At 34.3% G+C, this 19,211-nt stretch overlaps 1 protein-coding gene across 13 annotated transcripts in view; it reads left to right on the plus strand.

Moving 5' to 3' along the window:
• The window catches only part of ADGRL3 (adhesion G protein-coupled receptor L3), an 801,456-nt gene that overhangs the window by 380,636 nt on the left and 401,609 nt on the right, over nucleotides 1-19,211 (plus strand). For all 13 annotated transcript variants that reach the window (XM_059384586.1, XM_059384618.1, XM_059384626.1 and 10 more), the window contains one exon: nucleotides 7,666-7,879. In XM_059384586.1, coding sequence (XP_059240569.1) covers nucleotides 7,666-7,879 — 214 coding nt within the window. The remainder of the gene's footprint in view (nucleotides 1-7,665; nucleotides 7,880-19,211) is intronic.

The raw sequence follows: 19,211 nt of genomic DNA on the forward strand, positions 1-19,211 counted from the left end.
CATTAGGTTTTAAATGTTATTTTTCCTGCCAAATATTTGGACTCGATTTTCAGAGCTCATTTTTCAAAACTTGGATAAATGTACTGGCATGTAAAATGATACAGAAAAAACACATACTTAAGAAAATTTTGTTATAGGCTCTGTTGAAACTCAAAATTGCGAATATATGATTTTTAGCAGCATTAAAGTAATGAAGTATTTTTTAAAGTCATTAGCAATAAGTAAGAGCTAGCCTACTTCCAGATAGTTGTGTTCCTCTCTGTAATTAAGAAATGCCTTTAAAATCATTGCCTTTGGGGAACCTGGGTAGCTCAGTCATTAGGCATCTACCTTCGGCTCCGGTCATGATCCCAGGGTCCTGGGATGGATCCTTGTGTGGGACTCCTTGTTCAGGGGGAAGCCTGCTTCTCCCTCTCCCAGCCCGCCACCCCTGCTTGTATTCCCTCTCTCACCGTCTCTCTCTCTGTCAAATAAATAAACAAAATTTTAACCAAAAAAAAAAAAAAAAAAAAGGAAAAAAAGGCTAATGAAAATATTTTTTAAAAAGAAAAAATAGAATCGTTGGCTTTGATTCACAAATAATTTTACTTCTTTCTTATAGGAAACCCGATCTCTTTCCTTTTCATTTTAAAGTTTTCAAAAAAGCCTTTTTTTCTCAAACTCTTAGGATTATTTGCATGCAGAGAAAAATGTTTTTAGCATCTATTAGTAATCATTTTCCAGTGCTGAAGACTGTATTTATACACATTTATATATAAATTAAATGATATATAATATAATATAATTATATATATGTACGCATATGTGTATATGTATATAAAATCTGGTGGCTTAAGTGATATTTGAGCAAAGGGATGGTAATGTTAGACTTTCTGCGTGGGTTATTTATAATATTTTTCTTTTATTGATTTGTAATTCTTTCGTATCTGTGTACAAGTTTCAGGGTCCGCCCTTTCTTTGCACATTTATCCAGTGCCTTGAAACAGTATGTGTTTATTATCTCCCATGGTTTCTTTTAGGTTAAGAATTTGGGAGTAGTTTAAGTAGTTGATTCTGGCTCAGGATCTCATAATTTTGTGGTTCCTGAGCGGAGAGCTTTCTGGTATTTGGAGCATCAGCCACTAAGGTTCCTTACTTGTCTGTTAGAAGAGGGCTCCGTTCTTTACCTGGATCTCTCCATTGGGCTGGTCCAGTGTTCTCTGTTGGTTGGCTATGCATAGAATGAGTTTTCAAGAGGGGCACAAGCTCCAATACCTTGTTAATGAACAACACTTGGAAATCACATACACTCATTACTATCACATTAGGTCCATTAGAAGTGAGGACCTACGTAAAGCCCACATTCAAGGGGAAAGCGAAATGGAGGACTTACAAAGAATAGTGAGCATCCTTGAAAACTGCTATATGAAGCTCTTTAATAAAACCTATACTCCCTCCCTAGGTTATCATATCTACTTATCTTATCTACTATCTTATTGATTGCTCTACTTCCCAAATTTATGAAGATTTCTTTTCTGAGTCATTAGCCTGTATTCTTCTTACCAGATTACTTCTTACCAGATAACTTCTTACCAGATTGTTTTCATGAAACTATAGCCAGTTGCTTGTGCTTCTTTTTCCTGCCCTCCCCTTTTACCTTTCATGTTCAGCCAATCACCAAGTCATGCAATTTTTTTGTTGTTCCTAAATATAGATCAAAAATGTTCCCTGTCACTGTTCGTTTAAAGCAATTATTTTGTCCTTACTGCTAAATTTGTCTTCTATTTTACATTCTTTAAAAAAAATCCTTTAGTGGATTTAATTTTACTTAAATAGACAGGCTTTGGGTTAAAGTACAAAGGTTAAGGGAATGGAAAATAAACGCAAATATAAGCCGTTTTGCTAATATTTTTGTATTCACAGGAAATAAACATACAGAGCAGGCTGAAGATTTCAGTCTCTGCTAAATGGAGATTCGGCTACAGGCTTTATTTTTTGAGTGTATTTTTGAATATGTGGAGTAACTCTTGGAAAAAGGAGGTTTGAACAGGGCATCGAAGGCTTGGCCCAAGGAGATAGGTGCACAGGTACACACGTGCGTGCACATCCCTGCTTGAGTCCTCTGTCCTGTAGTTAAGTGTCCTTACCCTCAAAGCAGTGGTAAGTGGTAGTCAGGTTAGTCAGTTTATTCAGTTGACCTCTTCCTTGAAGAGATACCCAGAGCCTCTCTCTGTGTGACTCCGCGGCGCACTTCTCCAACATTTCTTCAGTGGCCACTGATATTCCGGCTTCTGTATTCATTCTCCTCTCTGTAGATGCTCCCTGCACTACTTCATGCCCTCCCCATGGTTTTAGTCTGTATTCGACTCCTGAGTCCAACTGAGAGTTGAAGACTTATTTATTTATTTATTTGAGAGAGAGGGAGAGAATGGGGCAGGGGAGCGAGGGCAAGAGAGCACAGGTACTGTGCTGGAGGGGCAGAGGCGAGGGGAGAGAGAATCTCAAGCAGACTCTATGCAGAGTGGGAGCCTCACTCGGGGCTCCATGTCACCGTCCTGAGATCGCAACCTGAGCCCAAACCAGGAATCCCAAGCTTAACTGGCTGGGCCCCCCAGATGCCCCAACAGTTGAACATTTTTAAATGTTCAGTGTTTATCCTGACTCCTTAAACTCAACATGTTAAAATGCAATACATTATACTGTGTTATGCTCTCAACTCACTGAGTGTAGCTGCTCGCCTCTGTGTCTGTGTTTACTGTTATTCTTATTGATATCCTTTGTTTTGTAATCAGTATCCCAACTGCCACTCCCTTCTTTGAAAACTCCCTTCCAGTGCCCTAGGGTTATCCTAGCAAGCCTCTGAGCCCTGTCCTTGGGGTCACAAAGAATCATGTGGCTTGTGTTTGGTCACCAGCATTTAGCCCCTGCCTCCACCCCCACCTCACATCCCTAGACTGGGATCTTTGTTGTTATCATTCACAATTCACCAAGGACTTTAGGCATTTTGAGTCCAATGTCTCCAAGCAGCTTAATAGTAGAGCAGAGAGTCCCAAGAAAGTCCAGAAGAGGTTTTAACAGCCAACTGGCTGAGGCCTCAGAAAAGAAAACATGAAAGTGAGTTGTGCTGACACAAGTGAGCGAGAACAGTGTTATTTAATCCCTAGTCAGGAACACTTTTCGTTAGGTGTGTGCTTGCCGTGGAACTGGGCATTTGTTGAGGTTCTGCCTGTCCGTAGTAGTGAAGCTTCTTTTCATCCAAGCCTCCTGGGTCCCATGGACAGTGGATAGTTCCCTAGTGGGGCATCCTACCTGGTTATCAGATTTTACATCTGAAGGTTTTTCCAATGTATTCAGCTAATACCCATTACACATCTAATGTTAATACTCTGTTCCTTGTTACAGCAGATTAACTCATGGTATAAAAGTGAGTTCAAGGGCCCCTGGGTGGCTCAGTGGGTTAAAGCCTCTGCCTTCAGCTCAGGTTATGATCCCAGGATCCTGGGATCCAGCCCCACGTCGGGCTCTCTGCTTGGCAGGGAGCCTGCTTCCTCCTCTCTCTCTGCCTGCCTCTCTGCCTACTTGTGATCTCTGTCTGTCAAATAAATAAATAAAATCTTAAAAAAAAAAAAAAGTGAGTTCCAGAATATGCTTTCTTTGCCCCCAATTATTTCCCCCAAGGCAATATTACCTGAGCACAGCATGTAATAGACAATTTTATGGACTATCCTGCATTTGTATTGTTAACATTTCCCATGTCTTGGTTTTTTCTCTACTAATCAAAATCTCTCCATTGTTAGCATGATAACTGAATGGTTAAAACAAAACAAAACAAAACAAAAACTTTTAACTTAAGCATATTTTTTTCCATTGGACTTTGGTCGCTGATTAAAGCATTTAGCAACATAATTAAAAGTAATTTAAATAGCTAATTAGATAATGTTATAGTTTCCAGTAATACATTACTTTAAACAAAACATCCATCATTTAGGAGTGCAATTTATCACTGGGTTACTGATACAAATGCAATTATATGTTAAATGGAAGAAAGCATCCACAAATCAACTTAGGCTCTCTGTAAAAATTGCCAAATACATAACTTTTGTGTAATTCTTACAGGGTCAAAAGATATACATGGAAAATTTTGGCCTCCGCATTTTAGTTGGCTTTGTAACTGTCTAGTGTCTGGTTCTAAATCATATTTTTGACAGTTAAGAACCAGAATAAAGCTTTCCCTATGTATACGTTTTGACAAAACTTGACTGATGTATTTAATTAAGCAAATTGTCCACTTAGTCAAACAAATGCTGTAAGTGTATGATTTGCTTATTTGTTTTGTTTTCTTCTTAAATTAACTCATTTTTTAACTTAATTTAACTTTATAGCCAGATCAATTCAATGTTTGGAAGCACTTTCAATGTTATTTTTAAAATAGTTATACCAAAGTTAAGAAACAAATTGCCTTTTAGCAAATGTTAAAAAATGTCCTGAAAAATTCTGATTTTGAAAACCGTTTATTAAAACTGAAAATAAAACCAAATCAAAAAAACAACCTCTGTAATTCCATACCTAAGTCATGAAACTGGATCCCCAAATTGGAATACTTTTATTATTCAATGATTCATTACTTAAAATATTAAATACATTAAGGAAAATACCCTTATCCTTGAAAACTGAAATCTCACTTTTTTTTTTTAGAAACCTCATTATTAAAAAGAACTTCATGTTTAAACAACCAACTAATTTCAGAATGATAGATAAATAAGGATATTTTATTTTATTTTAAGAAAAATATAAATGTATAGTCCAGAAATTCAGTGTCTCTTTATTGTGGGAATACCCTGTCAAAATGTTGACTCAAAAACAAACTAAAAATAATGTTACAATCAACCTCTAATTCTGTTAACTTTCTGATGAATGATATGGATGCGTTAGATTCTTCTGTGTGTATATGTGTGTGTGTGAGAGAGAGAGAGACAGAGCAAACAAGATGTTGAATAACAAACCAAATCCATTTATTTTTTGAAAAGTTATCTATTTTTTGAGAGAGAAAGTGAGCTAGAGCGCATGAGCAGGGGCCGAGGGAGAGAGAGAAGCAGAGTCCCTACAGAGCAGGGACTCACGGTGGGGCTCGATTCCAGGACTCACGTGTAGTGAGCTGAGCCCAAGGTGATGCTTAACCAACTGAGGCACCCCGACGCCCCCCAAATCAATATTTATGTTAAGTTTCAAGTGACAATATTTGTAGCAACAAAATTTCTTTCTCTACCTCCTTTCTATTTTCACTTCATTGTTTCTCCTCCCTTCTTTTATTTTCACATTTTATGCTTTGTAAAAAAGTCACAGGAAGTTTCATATATTTATTTAAATTCATATTTTATATATGCACACATTAGTGAGTTAAATATTAATGCTTATTTATAGCTTTCATGTGTGTATCTCTATAATTATTCGTATTATGTGGAAATCAACTTAGGAGATGATTAGTAAACATAATTTAGAATTTCAGTTTTATGCTTTTAAAAGAAAACTTGAGTTTTTACAATTAAACATTTGACTTTCTTCCTAGCGATTATGTTCACAGTCTTGGAGTGGGAAACATAAATTTGACATGAAATGATGGGTAATTCCCTGTGTAAAAATAAGATATATATGTATGTTTAGCAAACATCTAAAATCAACAAACTAAAAGAACGTATTTGCCACAAATATAAAGTTCCGATTTCTAAAAAGATTTTCTTGTTGAACAAAGAACTTTTACAATAGTGAACCATGTATAAATGTAAGCAAGCAATTCATAAATAAAAGGAATGTGAAAGGTTGATGAACATGAAAATATATTCCATTGTTCAAATAGAATACTGAAAAATTTGTAAGAAGGATATTGTATCACTGTTTGCCTACTACATTAGCAAGATTTAAGGGAATTGGTAATATGTCGTTCTGAAATGAAAGGTGCTATTGGTAGAACTATACCTGTTTATTAAGTTTTTTAGATATCTAGTTGTTGATTTTTGTCAAGCTTGAAATATATTTTCCCTTTGGTCCATCAGTTTCATTTATAAAAATATACTATAGGGGCCCCTGGGTGACTCAGTTGGTTGGACGACTGCCTTCGGCTGAGGTCATGATCCTGGAGTCCCAGGATCGAGTCCCGCATCGGGCTCCCAGCTCCATGGGGAGTCTGATTCTCCCTCTGACCTTCTCCTCGCTCATGTTCTCTCTCACTGTCTCTCTCTCAAATAAGTAAATAAAATCTTTAAAATATATATATATATATGTATTATAAAATATATTTGGTTTTCTAAAATATTTTAGCTATGGCACACAAATATTTTTATACTTCCTTACAGTACTCTGACAAAAACACATGGACATTCCCAAATGCTCATCACTGTAAGATATATTATATAAGGTTTAGAGGTATATAAAAGGCAGCCATTAAAAATGAGGACTACAAAAAAAAAAATGGGGACTACAATACAGAAATGAAAAGACATGTTCATTAAAGGAATAAATAAAATAAATCAAGGTATCAAACAACATGGATAGTGTACTACTACCTGAATGAACTATAAAGAAGGGCAGGAGGAAACATATAATATCTTCATTGTTCTTCATTTTTCTGTAGAAAATTCTAATAGGAAGGTCACCGCAATGTTAACTGGTTATCTCTTGACAGTGGGGGAGAGTGTGTGGAGAGAGCTGAAGGAAAATTAAATTTTTCTTGATATAAATCTCTATTTTCCTAAAGAACACTTATTATCAGTGTATTTACATTATAAAGTATACTGATTATGTTAATTAATACTGAAAAATGAAACATTTTTTTTTAAGATTTTATTTATTTATTTGACAGAGAGAGAGATCACAAATAGGCAGAGAGACAGAGAGAGAGAGATGAGGAGAAGCAGGCTCCCTGCTGAGCAGAGAGCCCAATGCGGGACTCAATCCCAGGCCCCTGGGATCATGACCTGAGCCGAAGGTAGAGGCTTAACCCACTGAGCCACCCAGGCGCCCCAAAATGAAACATGTTTTAAAATGAAAATAGAATCCTTAAGATTATATAAATAAAACAAAAATGCGATTTTGTTGGATGACTCAGTGGTAAAACATCTACCTTCGGCTCTTGTCAGGATCCCAGTGTCCTGGGATGGAACTCTGCCCGGGGCTCCCTGCTCAGTTGGGGAGGCTGCATCTCCCTATCCCTCTGGTGTTTCCCTGCTTGTGCTTTCTCTCTGTCTCCCTCTTTCTCTGTCAAATAAATAAATAAAATCTGTTTTAAAAATGCAATTTTTGGTAATAGTTTCCATAACACAAAATGAAACAAGGCACACACAATACCCCTGGGGTTTTCCTGAGAATCTCTACGCACGTGATAAATATTTCTACAGAGACTTTACCTCATATACCAGCCAAAGTTTTAGAAAATCTGAGTGTTCTTTTTCTTTTATTTATAAGAAAACTGTGTTAGGTAAGGTTTTATGAAATAGCTATTACTCTGAGATTTTTAAAAATCTCATAATGTGACTAAAGTGAAAAATATTCTATTTTAATTAAAATGGTTAATTGCAACTGGTTTGTTTTTTTGGTATTAGTTTATCCCAAACACTGGAAAAGCAAACACATGTGCTTTTCCTTCGTATGTAATAAAGATGACTTAACATTTCTTCCTTTTCCTTCCGGTAGCTTTCAGCCGTGCCCCAATTCCCATGGCTGTGGTCCGCAGAGAGCTGTCCTGTGAGAGCTACCCCATAGAGCTCCGCTGTCCAGGAACAGATGTCATCATGATAGAAAGTGCCAACTATGGAAGGACTGATGACAAAATTTGTGACTCTGACCCTGCTCAGATGGAGAACATACGATGCTATCTGCCAGATGCCTATAAGATTATGTCTCAAAGGTATGATATTTTTTTGCGTGTGCATTTAGTATAAATTCTTAACCATGAGTCTGTGTGACATACTGAACATAGGTAAGAACACAAATAGCATTATAAATTTTAGAATTTTTCAATTTAACTGGTTTCCCATATCACTAAAAGGCTAGCATTAGAGATTGCAAATGGCATTTGAAAGTTATTAAAATTTATTAGATTATTATTAAGTTTGATCATGTATTCTGACTTCTCTAGAACTGGGATCAATAGCTAAAAAACTGAATTTATTTTTCACAGTTTCCAAAACAGACTTTTGTAATTCTCTCCAGAAATTATAGAAAAATTATTTTACTGCTAATAAATATTTTCTGTCAGTGTATGAAAAAAATAAAAGTTAATAGATAATTTTTATAACCACTAATCAAAGTGTAATGAAAGACTATTGATTAATGATTATTTGGCCTTGAAAAACAATGAAAAAGTATTATTTTGTTATCTAGTATATAATGTAATTCATTTAAGCTATTCAAAATATTACCATATTCAAATAATATAACTTAAGTTATCATATAATATCACTGGATAAGGAAAAGAAGGTCTTCAATTCTAACAAAACTGGTCAATGGGAATCCATACTATGAAAGGTTTAAATTATACTAAGATTTCTTGATAAATTAGCTAAATATTTTATATATATATATATATATCTTAAATATTTGTTCAATATTACTATGATTTCTTAGAAATTAGTGAAGTCATTCATTTACTATAGGCCTTCATATTTTCTGAGTAAATATGCTCACAGATTAACTTTAAAATAATGAATAAATTACTTATTTAGTAAATATTTTTTTTCAGTAGGATTTCTATTTAGCCAACTACTTTCTTCTATTATTTAAGTAAGGAGTTCTTAAAATACAGGGGAAATCATGGCATATGTAAAAATCCACAAATTCAAGTATATAAAACAAGAACAATAGTTCTCGAGGCTTATCTTTCTTGTGTTTGAGAAAGCCTGCATTATTTTTAGCTTTTTGTCTAAAATTCTGATGATTAAAATGCTGATGTATATCTTTGTGTATGATTAATATATTGATAGTATCTTATTTTTTATAAATAATTATATAAATTGTTACTAGAAATTATAACTTGCCCAGTTTTTGATGATCAAAACATCTGTAGTGTACTTGAAGGATGATGGTCTCTCTGGGCAAATCTGAGGGCTTTTGTTTGTCTATTTCTAAAATGCTAATTCATGCTAAGGTGAATATTAATGAGAAATAAGGTTTTTAAATTGGGGATTCCGTGTGATGGAAGTTTGGTTGCATTTGGTTCTTCTTGTGTGGCTCTTTCCATGTTATATCTCATTTTGTGTCTCTTTTTGTTACACATTTGACATGCCGCCAAGTATGGTTAAATTCTCTGATGTTATGCCTAAAAGATGTTATGCCTAATTAATTCATGATGTGTAGATGTTATAATGGTGTCTGTCCTGAGTGGTTTTCCATGTGGAGTATGAATGAGCATTAAGACTAAATGGTTATTTTATTTTATTTATTTCTGCCAGACTCAACAAACAAAAAAATAGATTCTTTGAATCCATTTGAGGTGTGGGTTGAGGAGGAAATTCTGCTTTTCTGTGATTAGCTTTTCATTTTAAATGTGGCAGAAGCATTAACTTCAGTAGCTCTTTGATCTCTTTATGATTTTCAATGAAATTGTTTTAATCCTTTTATTGATATTATTAATGGCTCCCAAAATAAGCCCTTAATCTTATAATTATTGCAAAAAATAGTTACAATGGATCCTCTCAAGCTGCTGAATTATATGGGATGTGTCTCTAAAGTGACAAATCTGAAGAGTAAAATTGCTTTAAGCACCCTGAGTCAATCATTTGTGGAAGCCCCCTGGTGGTTTCTCAAGTAAGAGTTGTCAGCTCAAATAACTGTGGTTAATTCTGCATGGAGGCGAATTCTTTGGTTGTATTTGGACTGTTAAATACACTACATTTATACTTACCCAAATTAAATGCTTTGACTCTTAGAAGAAATCAGGTTCTATCTTGTAAGTTCCCAAGAGATGAGATAGCCATGTCTGCTTCGGCTGCTTTATAATTAGTGAACTTTCACTGTTTTGCCAGTGACAGCATATTAAATAATGCTAATAATTTCTAATTATGATGTGGATGTATCATAATAATAACAATACGGAGAGCTTCAATTATCCATTTTAATTTAGATTATAATGGGGAAACTTCTAAGAGATATTTAGATAGTTACTGCTTTCACTCATTTAAAGTTCTAAAAATACATTGTATCAATGTCTAAACATTTTTAAGTGTGTCTCTGGATCGGAGAATTATATTACAAAATACAAAATGTTTTCATGTATCCTTGTATAACCGTGTTAAACAGCCTTCGTAACTCACTTCAGCCTCATAAATTAGATGTGTCACAGGCAAGGACAGACATGAAATAGTTTTCAAGTAGATGTTTGAATATACATTGAACAAATACATAAATAAAACTGTATAATAAAATTTAGTTTTGCATGAAAAACTGGGGACTTGTTTCAAAAGGGTATGGCTTAATGTCATATTTTTCCCCAGTAGAACTTTGCCGTCTGAAACCTTCTCTAGAGGAACCAGACCCTTCACCGTCTGGTGGAAGACACCTTGTTTTCTCAGATCCAAGTGTGTTCTGTCGCCATTTTGCCTTCATCCCCTCTGGAAGTTCTGTGCTTTTTTTCTTCTTTCGTTATCCTACTAGAAGATATATTAAAATGTCAGAACACATTTCCTTATCCTTCTCAGAACTTCTGTTTTCACTCACTCGTTATCGTCTGCATCTTCTTTATTGCCCCTAAACATTAAAGAACCCGCATTATCACACCCCAGAGACGTCTTGTCTAAAGTAAATCGCAGGCTTCTAGAGGGCAGACCTTCTGTTGATTTTACCTAAAACTACTTTCTGATGTTTAATGGTGTGTAAATAAATAACTAAATGTGCTCTCTGATGGTGTCATGCCACTTAAAATCTTAATTCTATTATCTGAGTGATTTTTGCTCGTTCTATTTTACATTTACACGTTTCAGAGATTTGAAAAATGGTACATACAGCTTTAGAACCTAAATGTGAAAAATGACTGTTGGCAACTGATAACTGCAAAAATTTTACATTTTGAATGCAGCTGAGGTTTCGCGTTATCTTCAGCTATTAATGGAAATATTTCCATTTTTAACTCCACCAACACTTGAAATTCCGCAACGTGCAGTGCCCCGTGACAACTTTGAAGTTTGCTGGATGAGTAAGCCAGGCATGGTTCCTGCCCACACACCTATAGCTTTTTGGCAGATAATACACAAACAGCTAGATTATTTGCTTGGTGTTTTATTTTTACATCATTTATGTTTATTGAGGAGTTGAAAAAAAGGAGGAAAGCTCTTTTGGCCAGATAATATTAAAGAGTGTTCACTGGAGAGGGAAGGTTCAGCTAGTCCTTGAAGGATGGCAGCATTGGTGGAACCGGAAGAGACCAAAGTGATATTAGATTTATAATATATTAGATATATAAGATATATGAGGCATATAAGGTACCCAAAAGAGCATGAGGGAACAGATTCCCTTCAATGACCCCTTACCCAACCTCTTCTGCCATAGCTTCCAAAGCTTATTGGTGCCTGCTCTGCACTATCTCATCTCTCCAAAGCCTCTTTGAAATGTGCCACCTCCTGAGGCAAGCACCCCACCAACCTCCCCACAGACTGAGTTCACATGCTCTTAAGAAACCTCGATAAACTGATGATAAACTAGCTTCACGCTATCCCTGTTGTCAGTACAAAGTCCTGTTGGAGTTCTTCTTAGTAGTTGGACAAAAACGCCATCTAAATGCGGGAAGTTTGAGTATCATATGTCTTCCTCATGCCATCTTTTTGGACACATATTTTAAATATGTGGTGTAACAGTATTACTTTATGTGGAATTGTTTCTATTATTCAAATTGAAAAGGCATTTGTGAACAAGTATATATGTATGTGTACATAGTGTACATTTATTGAGGTATAATATACATATGGAAATTTGCACATATAAATATCTACAACTCAGTGGATTTTCACAAACCAAGCTCAGGTTAAGACATAGAACATTAACAGCATCTCAAAGGTGTTCCTTTAAACTCTGCACCAGCCATACTCCACGCTTTGCCCCAAGTTTTACTGCTGTTGAGCTTCTAATACCTTGTTTTGCCCATTTTACAATTTAAATATATGAATTCATATGGCATATGTTTTTTGGTATCTGGCTTCTCTCACTCATTACATTCATCTTTTAATATAATATTGTTGAGACATTTTTATATATCATGTATTGTTTATCATATTTTATATATCATATAACATATATATCGTATAATCCACTCACTTGAAGTATAATGATATATTAAGTAAATTTGCCAGTTTACCAACTTCACCATAAATCAGTTTTAGAATATATCCATCACCACATTAAGATCCTGATGCCCAGGGACACCTGGGTGGCTCAGTGGGTTAAAGTCTCTGCCTTCGGCTCAGGTCATGATCTCAGGGTCCTGGGATCGAGCCCCGCATTGGGCTCTCTGCTCAGCAGGGAGCCTGCTTTCCTCCCTCTCTCTCTGCCTGCCTCTCTGCCTACTTGTGATCTCTGTCTGTCAAATAAAAAATAAAATCTTTAAAAAAAAAAAAAAAAAGACCCTGATGCCCATTACGGATAACACCCCCATCTTCTTCCCACACCACACAATGATAAATAAATACATTTTCTCTATATATGTCTATTCTTAATGCATTGTTTTAAGCTAAAAATTGAATGTTTTAAAAAGGTTTTATTTATTTATTTGACAGACAGAGATCACAAGTAGGCAGAGAGGTTTGGGTGGGGGGGGTCAGGCTTCCTGCTGAGCAGAGAGCCTGATGTGGGGCTAAATCCCAGGACCCTGGGATCATGACCTGAGCCGAAAGCAGAGGCTTTAACCCACTGAGCCACCCAGGTGCCCAAAAGTGAATTTTTAAAATCAGATTAGATTTATTGGGCATTTCAGTGGGTACAGTATAAAAGAAAAAGTAGTTATTTCTGGAAACATGGATATAAATATGTTTCTTGCATCCTGAATTCTTTTGGAATCAAAGATCATAATCTAGACATTTAATAAATACCCTCTTTAGATTTTCCTGTCGAGTGAGATGTTAAATATGTAAAGTAAGATGATTTTTTTCCTACTTAAATGAGTGATCGGAGTTTTACTTTTAATCTTCTACCAGCATTTTATCAAGGTTACATTGTCATATGTCCTTAGTCACAGTGGGAACATGCAAAAAAAGAGAGTGGGGGAGGGAGTGAGGAAGGGAAGAAAGCATAAAGAAAGTTGTTTCTCACCCTTCTGGAAAAGTTAGATTTCAGTTTATATCGGTACCACTACAGGGGATTTTATAGCTGACAAAAAGATCTTGGTTTTTGTTGTATTCAATCCCGGTGAGGTTAAGAATTCTTACAATAGCTGTCGAAGAAGAAATGTCAGTGGCAGTTTCTGTGTGTACATAACTGAATAAATGTTCTGCAATAACTGTGCATATATATATATATATATATATATATGAGTTTTTCAATTTTAGTATTCTCCTTCATTCCTTTAACAGAATTATTACATTATATCTTGCATTTCTCTTATGAATTATAACAGATCAAAAATAATCCCTCATATCAGGGATTTTCCATTGACTGTTCTATGCAGTAAAAAGAACAGATGGGCATAGAAACTATAATATATAACTCTTTGCCTTAAGAATTACTCTTTGTGTGCATGTTTATTAAGGAGAAAAGGAAACGAAATGAAGGAAGGAAGGAAGATAAATCTCATTATCAAATCTGAAATGTAGAGAATATGGAGAAGCTGGGAATTTCCTGTCTGGAAGACATTTACCTCTTTGTTAATATATCAGCCCATTTCAATTCTGAGAATACATTTGATAATGTCTTACTGAAATGCTTGCAGTATTGCTTGCTATTCATTTAAGTTTGAATGAAATTATATTGCGTATGTGTGCTTTGAACCTTAAGAGTTTAGTAAGTGATTAAACTAATTCAGGATAGGTTAGGATAAAAGCTAAAGGGAATCTTGTTGGCTGTCTCTTCCAGAACTTGGGAAATATTAACTCTTCATGCAGCCGTTCTCAAAGTATGGTTTATGGGAATTTGAAATTCCTGAGTTTTTTCCAGGGATCCACAATGTCAAAACTATTTTCATAATACCTCTAACTTATTGTTTGCCTATTTCATTGTATTAGATATAGCCACTGATTGTGCCAAAGCAATGGTAGGTAAATTTGATGCCATCTTAGCAGAGACCAAGACTGTAGAAATAATTTACTTTTAAAAAAATTTCTCAGTTTTAATTTCTGACATGGTACATAATAACATAACTTACACAAACTGATAATCTTTGAGAATCTTATTTATATTAAGAGTTAAAGAGTTCACGAGACAAAAGGGTAGAAGAATTGATGTTTTAGCAAATATGTTTTTTTCATTTCTGCTTATGGCTGAACATTAGTTATGTTTGTCTTCATTCTTTTATGTTGCATAATACTGAGTTTTAAAATCATCTGGAGTTTTCTTCATGAGTGAATGATTATTTTTATTGAAGTATAGTTGACATATAATATTGTATTAGCTTCAGGTATGCAACAAGGCGACTCAACAATTATGTTATGAAATGCTCACCATGGTAAGTGTACTTGCCATCTGTCACCATTCAAAGTCATTACAGTATGGTTGACTGTATCCCCTAAGCTCATTTGATTGATAAAATCTAAGAATCACTTTTTTTTTTTCATTTGTAGTGAATGATCACATTAGCTGTTTCCCGATCTCCAGTTTTTTAGGTACTTTTACACTTTGTGGTCAGTCTGTAGAACTTGACATCTTATGGAAAATGTTTAAAAGATATCACCAAGGAAAGAAATATAGTTTTCTGTAAAGGGGAGATAAAATTGTCTCTTTATTTATACAGGATAAAAACACTGTAGTAATCAACTTCAGTATAGCTTAAATTCATATGGAAAAGGACGAAGCAGGTTATGAACATCAATTCTGTCACTGGTTAAATTGGATACCACAGGACTCTGGAAGAGTATAAGTTCTGATGAGATTTAACAGACATTCAGAATAATACCTCAGTTGCCTTGTCATTACGGTGATTTTAAAGATTGCTAAGGCTACTGGGGTGTGGATCTCAAAATATTTTTTACTGCCTTTTATGTTGCATTTTACTGATGAGGAGGCTGAGGTACATGGTGTTTAAGAAATTCACTTAAAATTACTTGATATATGATGGTATAAATGTGACTGCTCCTTTTGGCCACAAAGCCCATGATTTTTTTTATTTTTTAGCCTTTTTTTTTTCCTTCTCAGACACATTTTAAAAATATTCAAAAATTTTTTAAAAATATTTTGAAAATATTTAAAAATAATTTTGGTTATCAGAAAGATTCTTTTCATTTCTTAGTACATTAGAAAGAGTAAGATTCAAATCCATACATAAAATATATATAGTCCAATTTATCATTTGTTGGTTAAAGAAGAGTAAAGTTTTAATAAGAAACCAACCTTACAAAATTGATCAATATAACCATTGAGTTAGATTTTTAGGAAAATATCCTTTACTTGCCTGCTGATTATTTAGGCATTTTACCTCTAGCTGTAGTTTTAATATTCAGGGTATAATATGCCTTATATAAATAGGAAATATATTGTTACTGGTAATAATAATACCTATATACATTTGTTGTGTCCTTTTTTTTTTTTTAAGATTTTATTTATTTATTTGACAGAGATCACAAGTAGGCAGAGAGGCAGGCAGAGAGAGAGGGGAAAGTAGGCTCCCTGCTGAGCAGAGAGCCCGATGCAGGACTCGATCCCAGGACCCTGAGATCGTGACTTGAACCGAAGGCAGAGGCTTAACCCACTGAGCCACCCAGGCGCCCCTGTTGTGTGCTTCTTATTTGACATAAACTCTGGTAAAGAATTCACGTTTCATTAGTTCTTCAATTCTTCCCCATAACCCTAAGCAACACCTGTTGTTATCACTCCCATTATACTAATGCGGTAGTGAAAACACATAGGAATTTACTTGCTGAAGAATTTAAGTCCGTACACTGTCTTATTTGGGAGATTTAAGACTTTGTCCATTATAGCAAGGGTGATAAAATGACAAGGTATTTAAAATGCTTAAGAACTATGCTCTTGATGATGATCATGAAGGTGAGAAAAGAAACTCATTTATTCTTATGCGAACATTCAACCAAAGATTGGATTGGTTTGGCTCAGGTTTTATCCATATCCAATTACAGCCAGATGCAAATATTTTTTATTGACGTTTTTGGTAGAAATAATTTAATTATTGAATCCAAAGGTCTCGAGACTCTCAGCTTCTTTTTTATTTGAATCAATTGTGTTTATGAGGTGCTTTAGATAATTTAATGCTTCTTGGAAAAACAAGCATTGCCACGACAGAGCTGATTGTATAACTAATACTAAATATTCAGCTCTAACTATTTTATGAGCAAGATTTTTTTGAGAACTTCCTGTAACCCAGACAATGTTCTAAGCACTTTATATGAATTAACACATTTAATTCTTCCCTTACTCCTGTGTAATGGATGCTGTTGTCATTCTTCAGTAATGGTGGAATTAAGGCACACAGAGTTTAATTAACATCCAAAAGTTACATGGTATCTCCAAAGCTGAAATGTTACCCTAGGCGGTCCCGCTCTAAAATCCATGATAACTATTGCAATCCATCGCCTTGTGTGCTCTGTCTAAAATGTGCACTATTTTTTTTTTATAAAAGAGACTAAGCTATAAAACAAGTGTGAGCCAGTCCCTTTTACTGAAAAGAAAATATACATGTGTATATGTATGAGTGTATAGGTTCATCCCCCACACACATGCGCTATTAGTGGTTGCCTATCTTTTTCACATACAAATAATGAAAACATGGCATGGAACTTATTAAATGGAACTTATTAAATGATATGACATTTATTTAGATTCTGCCTTAGGATAACTTTTCAGGCAAAAACAGTTGAGTACTTGTGAAGAAATATTTAGTTTAAAAAAAAAAAAAAACCTGGAGCGCCTGGGTGGCTCAGTGGGCTAAGCCTCTGCCTTCGGCTCAGGTCATGGTCTCAGGGTCCTGGGATCGAGCCCCACATTGGGCTCTCTGCTCAGCAGGGAGCCTGCCTACCTTCTCTCTCTCTCTGCCTGCCTCTCTGCCTACTTGTAATCTCTGTCTGTCAAATAAATAAATAAAATCTTAATAAAAAAAAAACCTATGAAATAAGATTTTGTTTTTAACATTTTGGACTTTGTGGCAACACAGTTAACTATAGCAATACTTCAGTAAAAATAAAAACAAACATTGGTTATGATGGGGAATAAGTTGAAATTTACATGGCATATGAAAATAAAATAAAATGAATGTCAATATGTAAACTATGGAACAGGGAAGGCTCATGAGTTAGAAACTAAATACATCACATGAGTACTTTGAAATACTTGTAAATGAGAAAATATATCATGCCAGCCTTTCTTAATTAAACTTGAATATAAGTAAAGAATGCTTTAAAATTTCTAATGTTTTATACAATGAAATTTTAGATGGCATGAATGTTCAGAAAGCTTTTGCTAATAAGTTATATAGATTAAAGTGGATCTTTATTTGTACTGAATTATAGTAACTTTGCTTTATTTTATAATTCTATTCTTGTTTGGGTTTTTTTTTAAATTTTTCATATCTTATAAAAATACAATTGTGCTAAAAGCATTGCTAATTTTTTCTCCATGAATATTCTACTAGCCATAAGCTTTAGTTGATTCATTGTTTCTTTGTTATTAAAAATATTACCAAATACAGTCAAATATGAAAAAATTGCTACCAAGTATAGTTAGAAAATCATTCTGTGTAATACCTTTTGAATCTTCCCATTATGTGCTGATATGAAAGTACTTTAACTCTGTGAGAAATGTTATTTCCCAAGTTGTTGGGGAATAACTATTATCCTAATATTTGTTAAATGAAAAAGAGCACTAATTGGTGGTGGTTTCCATAAAATTCGATATTTACTTTATCACATGTATAGCAGGAAGATATGTAAATCATATTTATTTGTAATTAGGTTTACTAAGTAGCAAAGCAAAATATGTTTTTCTGCATATGGGCTGATTTCAATAGATAAATATACGTATGTGTGTTTTGGCTTGAAAAGACTTGAAGTCTTTCCAAAATACTAGTACCCGTAACTGTTGGTTCTATCAACCTTACAGAAATAAACATTTGGAGCTGTTTCTTGGACTTATTAGTATATTGAGAAAGTAAATGGTTGGTAAAGAAAAGAAGTCTGCAGGAATACCACAATATAAAAAGAACACATACTTTAGAAGCTGTAAAAAAGGTAAAAAGACAGGGGTGTTACAAAACGAGGAAACTGGAGAACTATAGGTTTGAATGTGAGATGATATTTAACTGAAAAGAATATTTTCAGCTAGAATTATTTACATTATCGATTTATTCAGAAACACTTTGATGCTCCCAAACTTTTACCACTGACCACCTAAGCAACTCAGGGCATTTTACATTTAATTAATATACTTCTGAAGACTTGAATTCATTTCTCAAATATACTATACTCATGATATATAAAAGGTTCATGACAGTCCTCTACCAATATGAGCATCTTATTATTAAAAGTAGTATTCCAATATTATCTCCTAATTTAGTAACTTTGACTTATTTGTTTCATGATAATAGATGTTCTTGCTTTATTTTCAGAATTATACCCATGAAGCCCACTAAAGCCTGGCTATAGACAACATCATTGAATGTGATATATATGACCTATGTGTTTCTGATATATGTTATATCTATACATTTTTAGCTTATATAAAAAATTTTTCTGTTTTTCTCTAAACAAATCAGAAATATTCTTTTTCTTCACATTACAGTATAAAAATACCTATGACCAGTTTGATCCCTGACAACCTTCTAGAATGTGGGACTTATTTCTCTGCAGGTATTTTAGAAATTAGAGTCAGAAAAAATGTACTTCTTTTTCACAAATTAGTCTCTGCAAAATTTATCATAATAAAAGGCCCTTCACCTTTTCAAGGAATTCAAGTAGATCATCCTTGCCTGAGGAGATATAATTCTGAATTACTTTCCAACTTGAGTTCTAAAGAAATTGTAGAGTCCTTCAAATGACTTTACATTTAATTATTTCCTCCAATAGCATTTCCCTGCTGTGACATAATAAAAAAAATTCTAC

The sequence above is a fragment of the Mustela nigripes genome, chromosome 1 (genome assembly GCF_022355385.1).
Source record: "Mustela nigripes isolate SB6536 chromosome 1, MUSNIG.SB6536, whole genome shotgun sequence".
Classification (NCBI taxonomy): Eukaryota; Metazoa; Chordata; class Mammalia; order Carnivora; family Mustelidae; genus Mustela; species Mustela nigripes.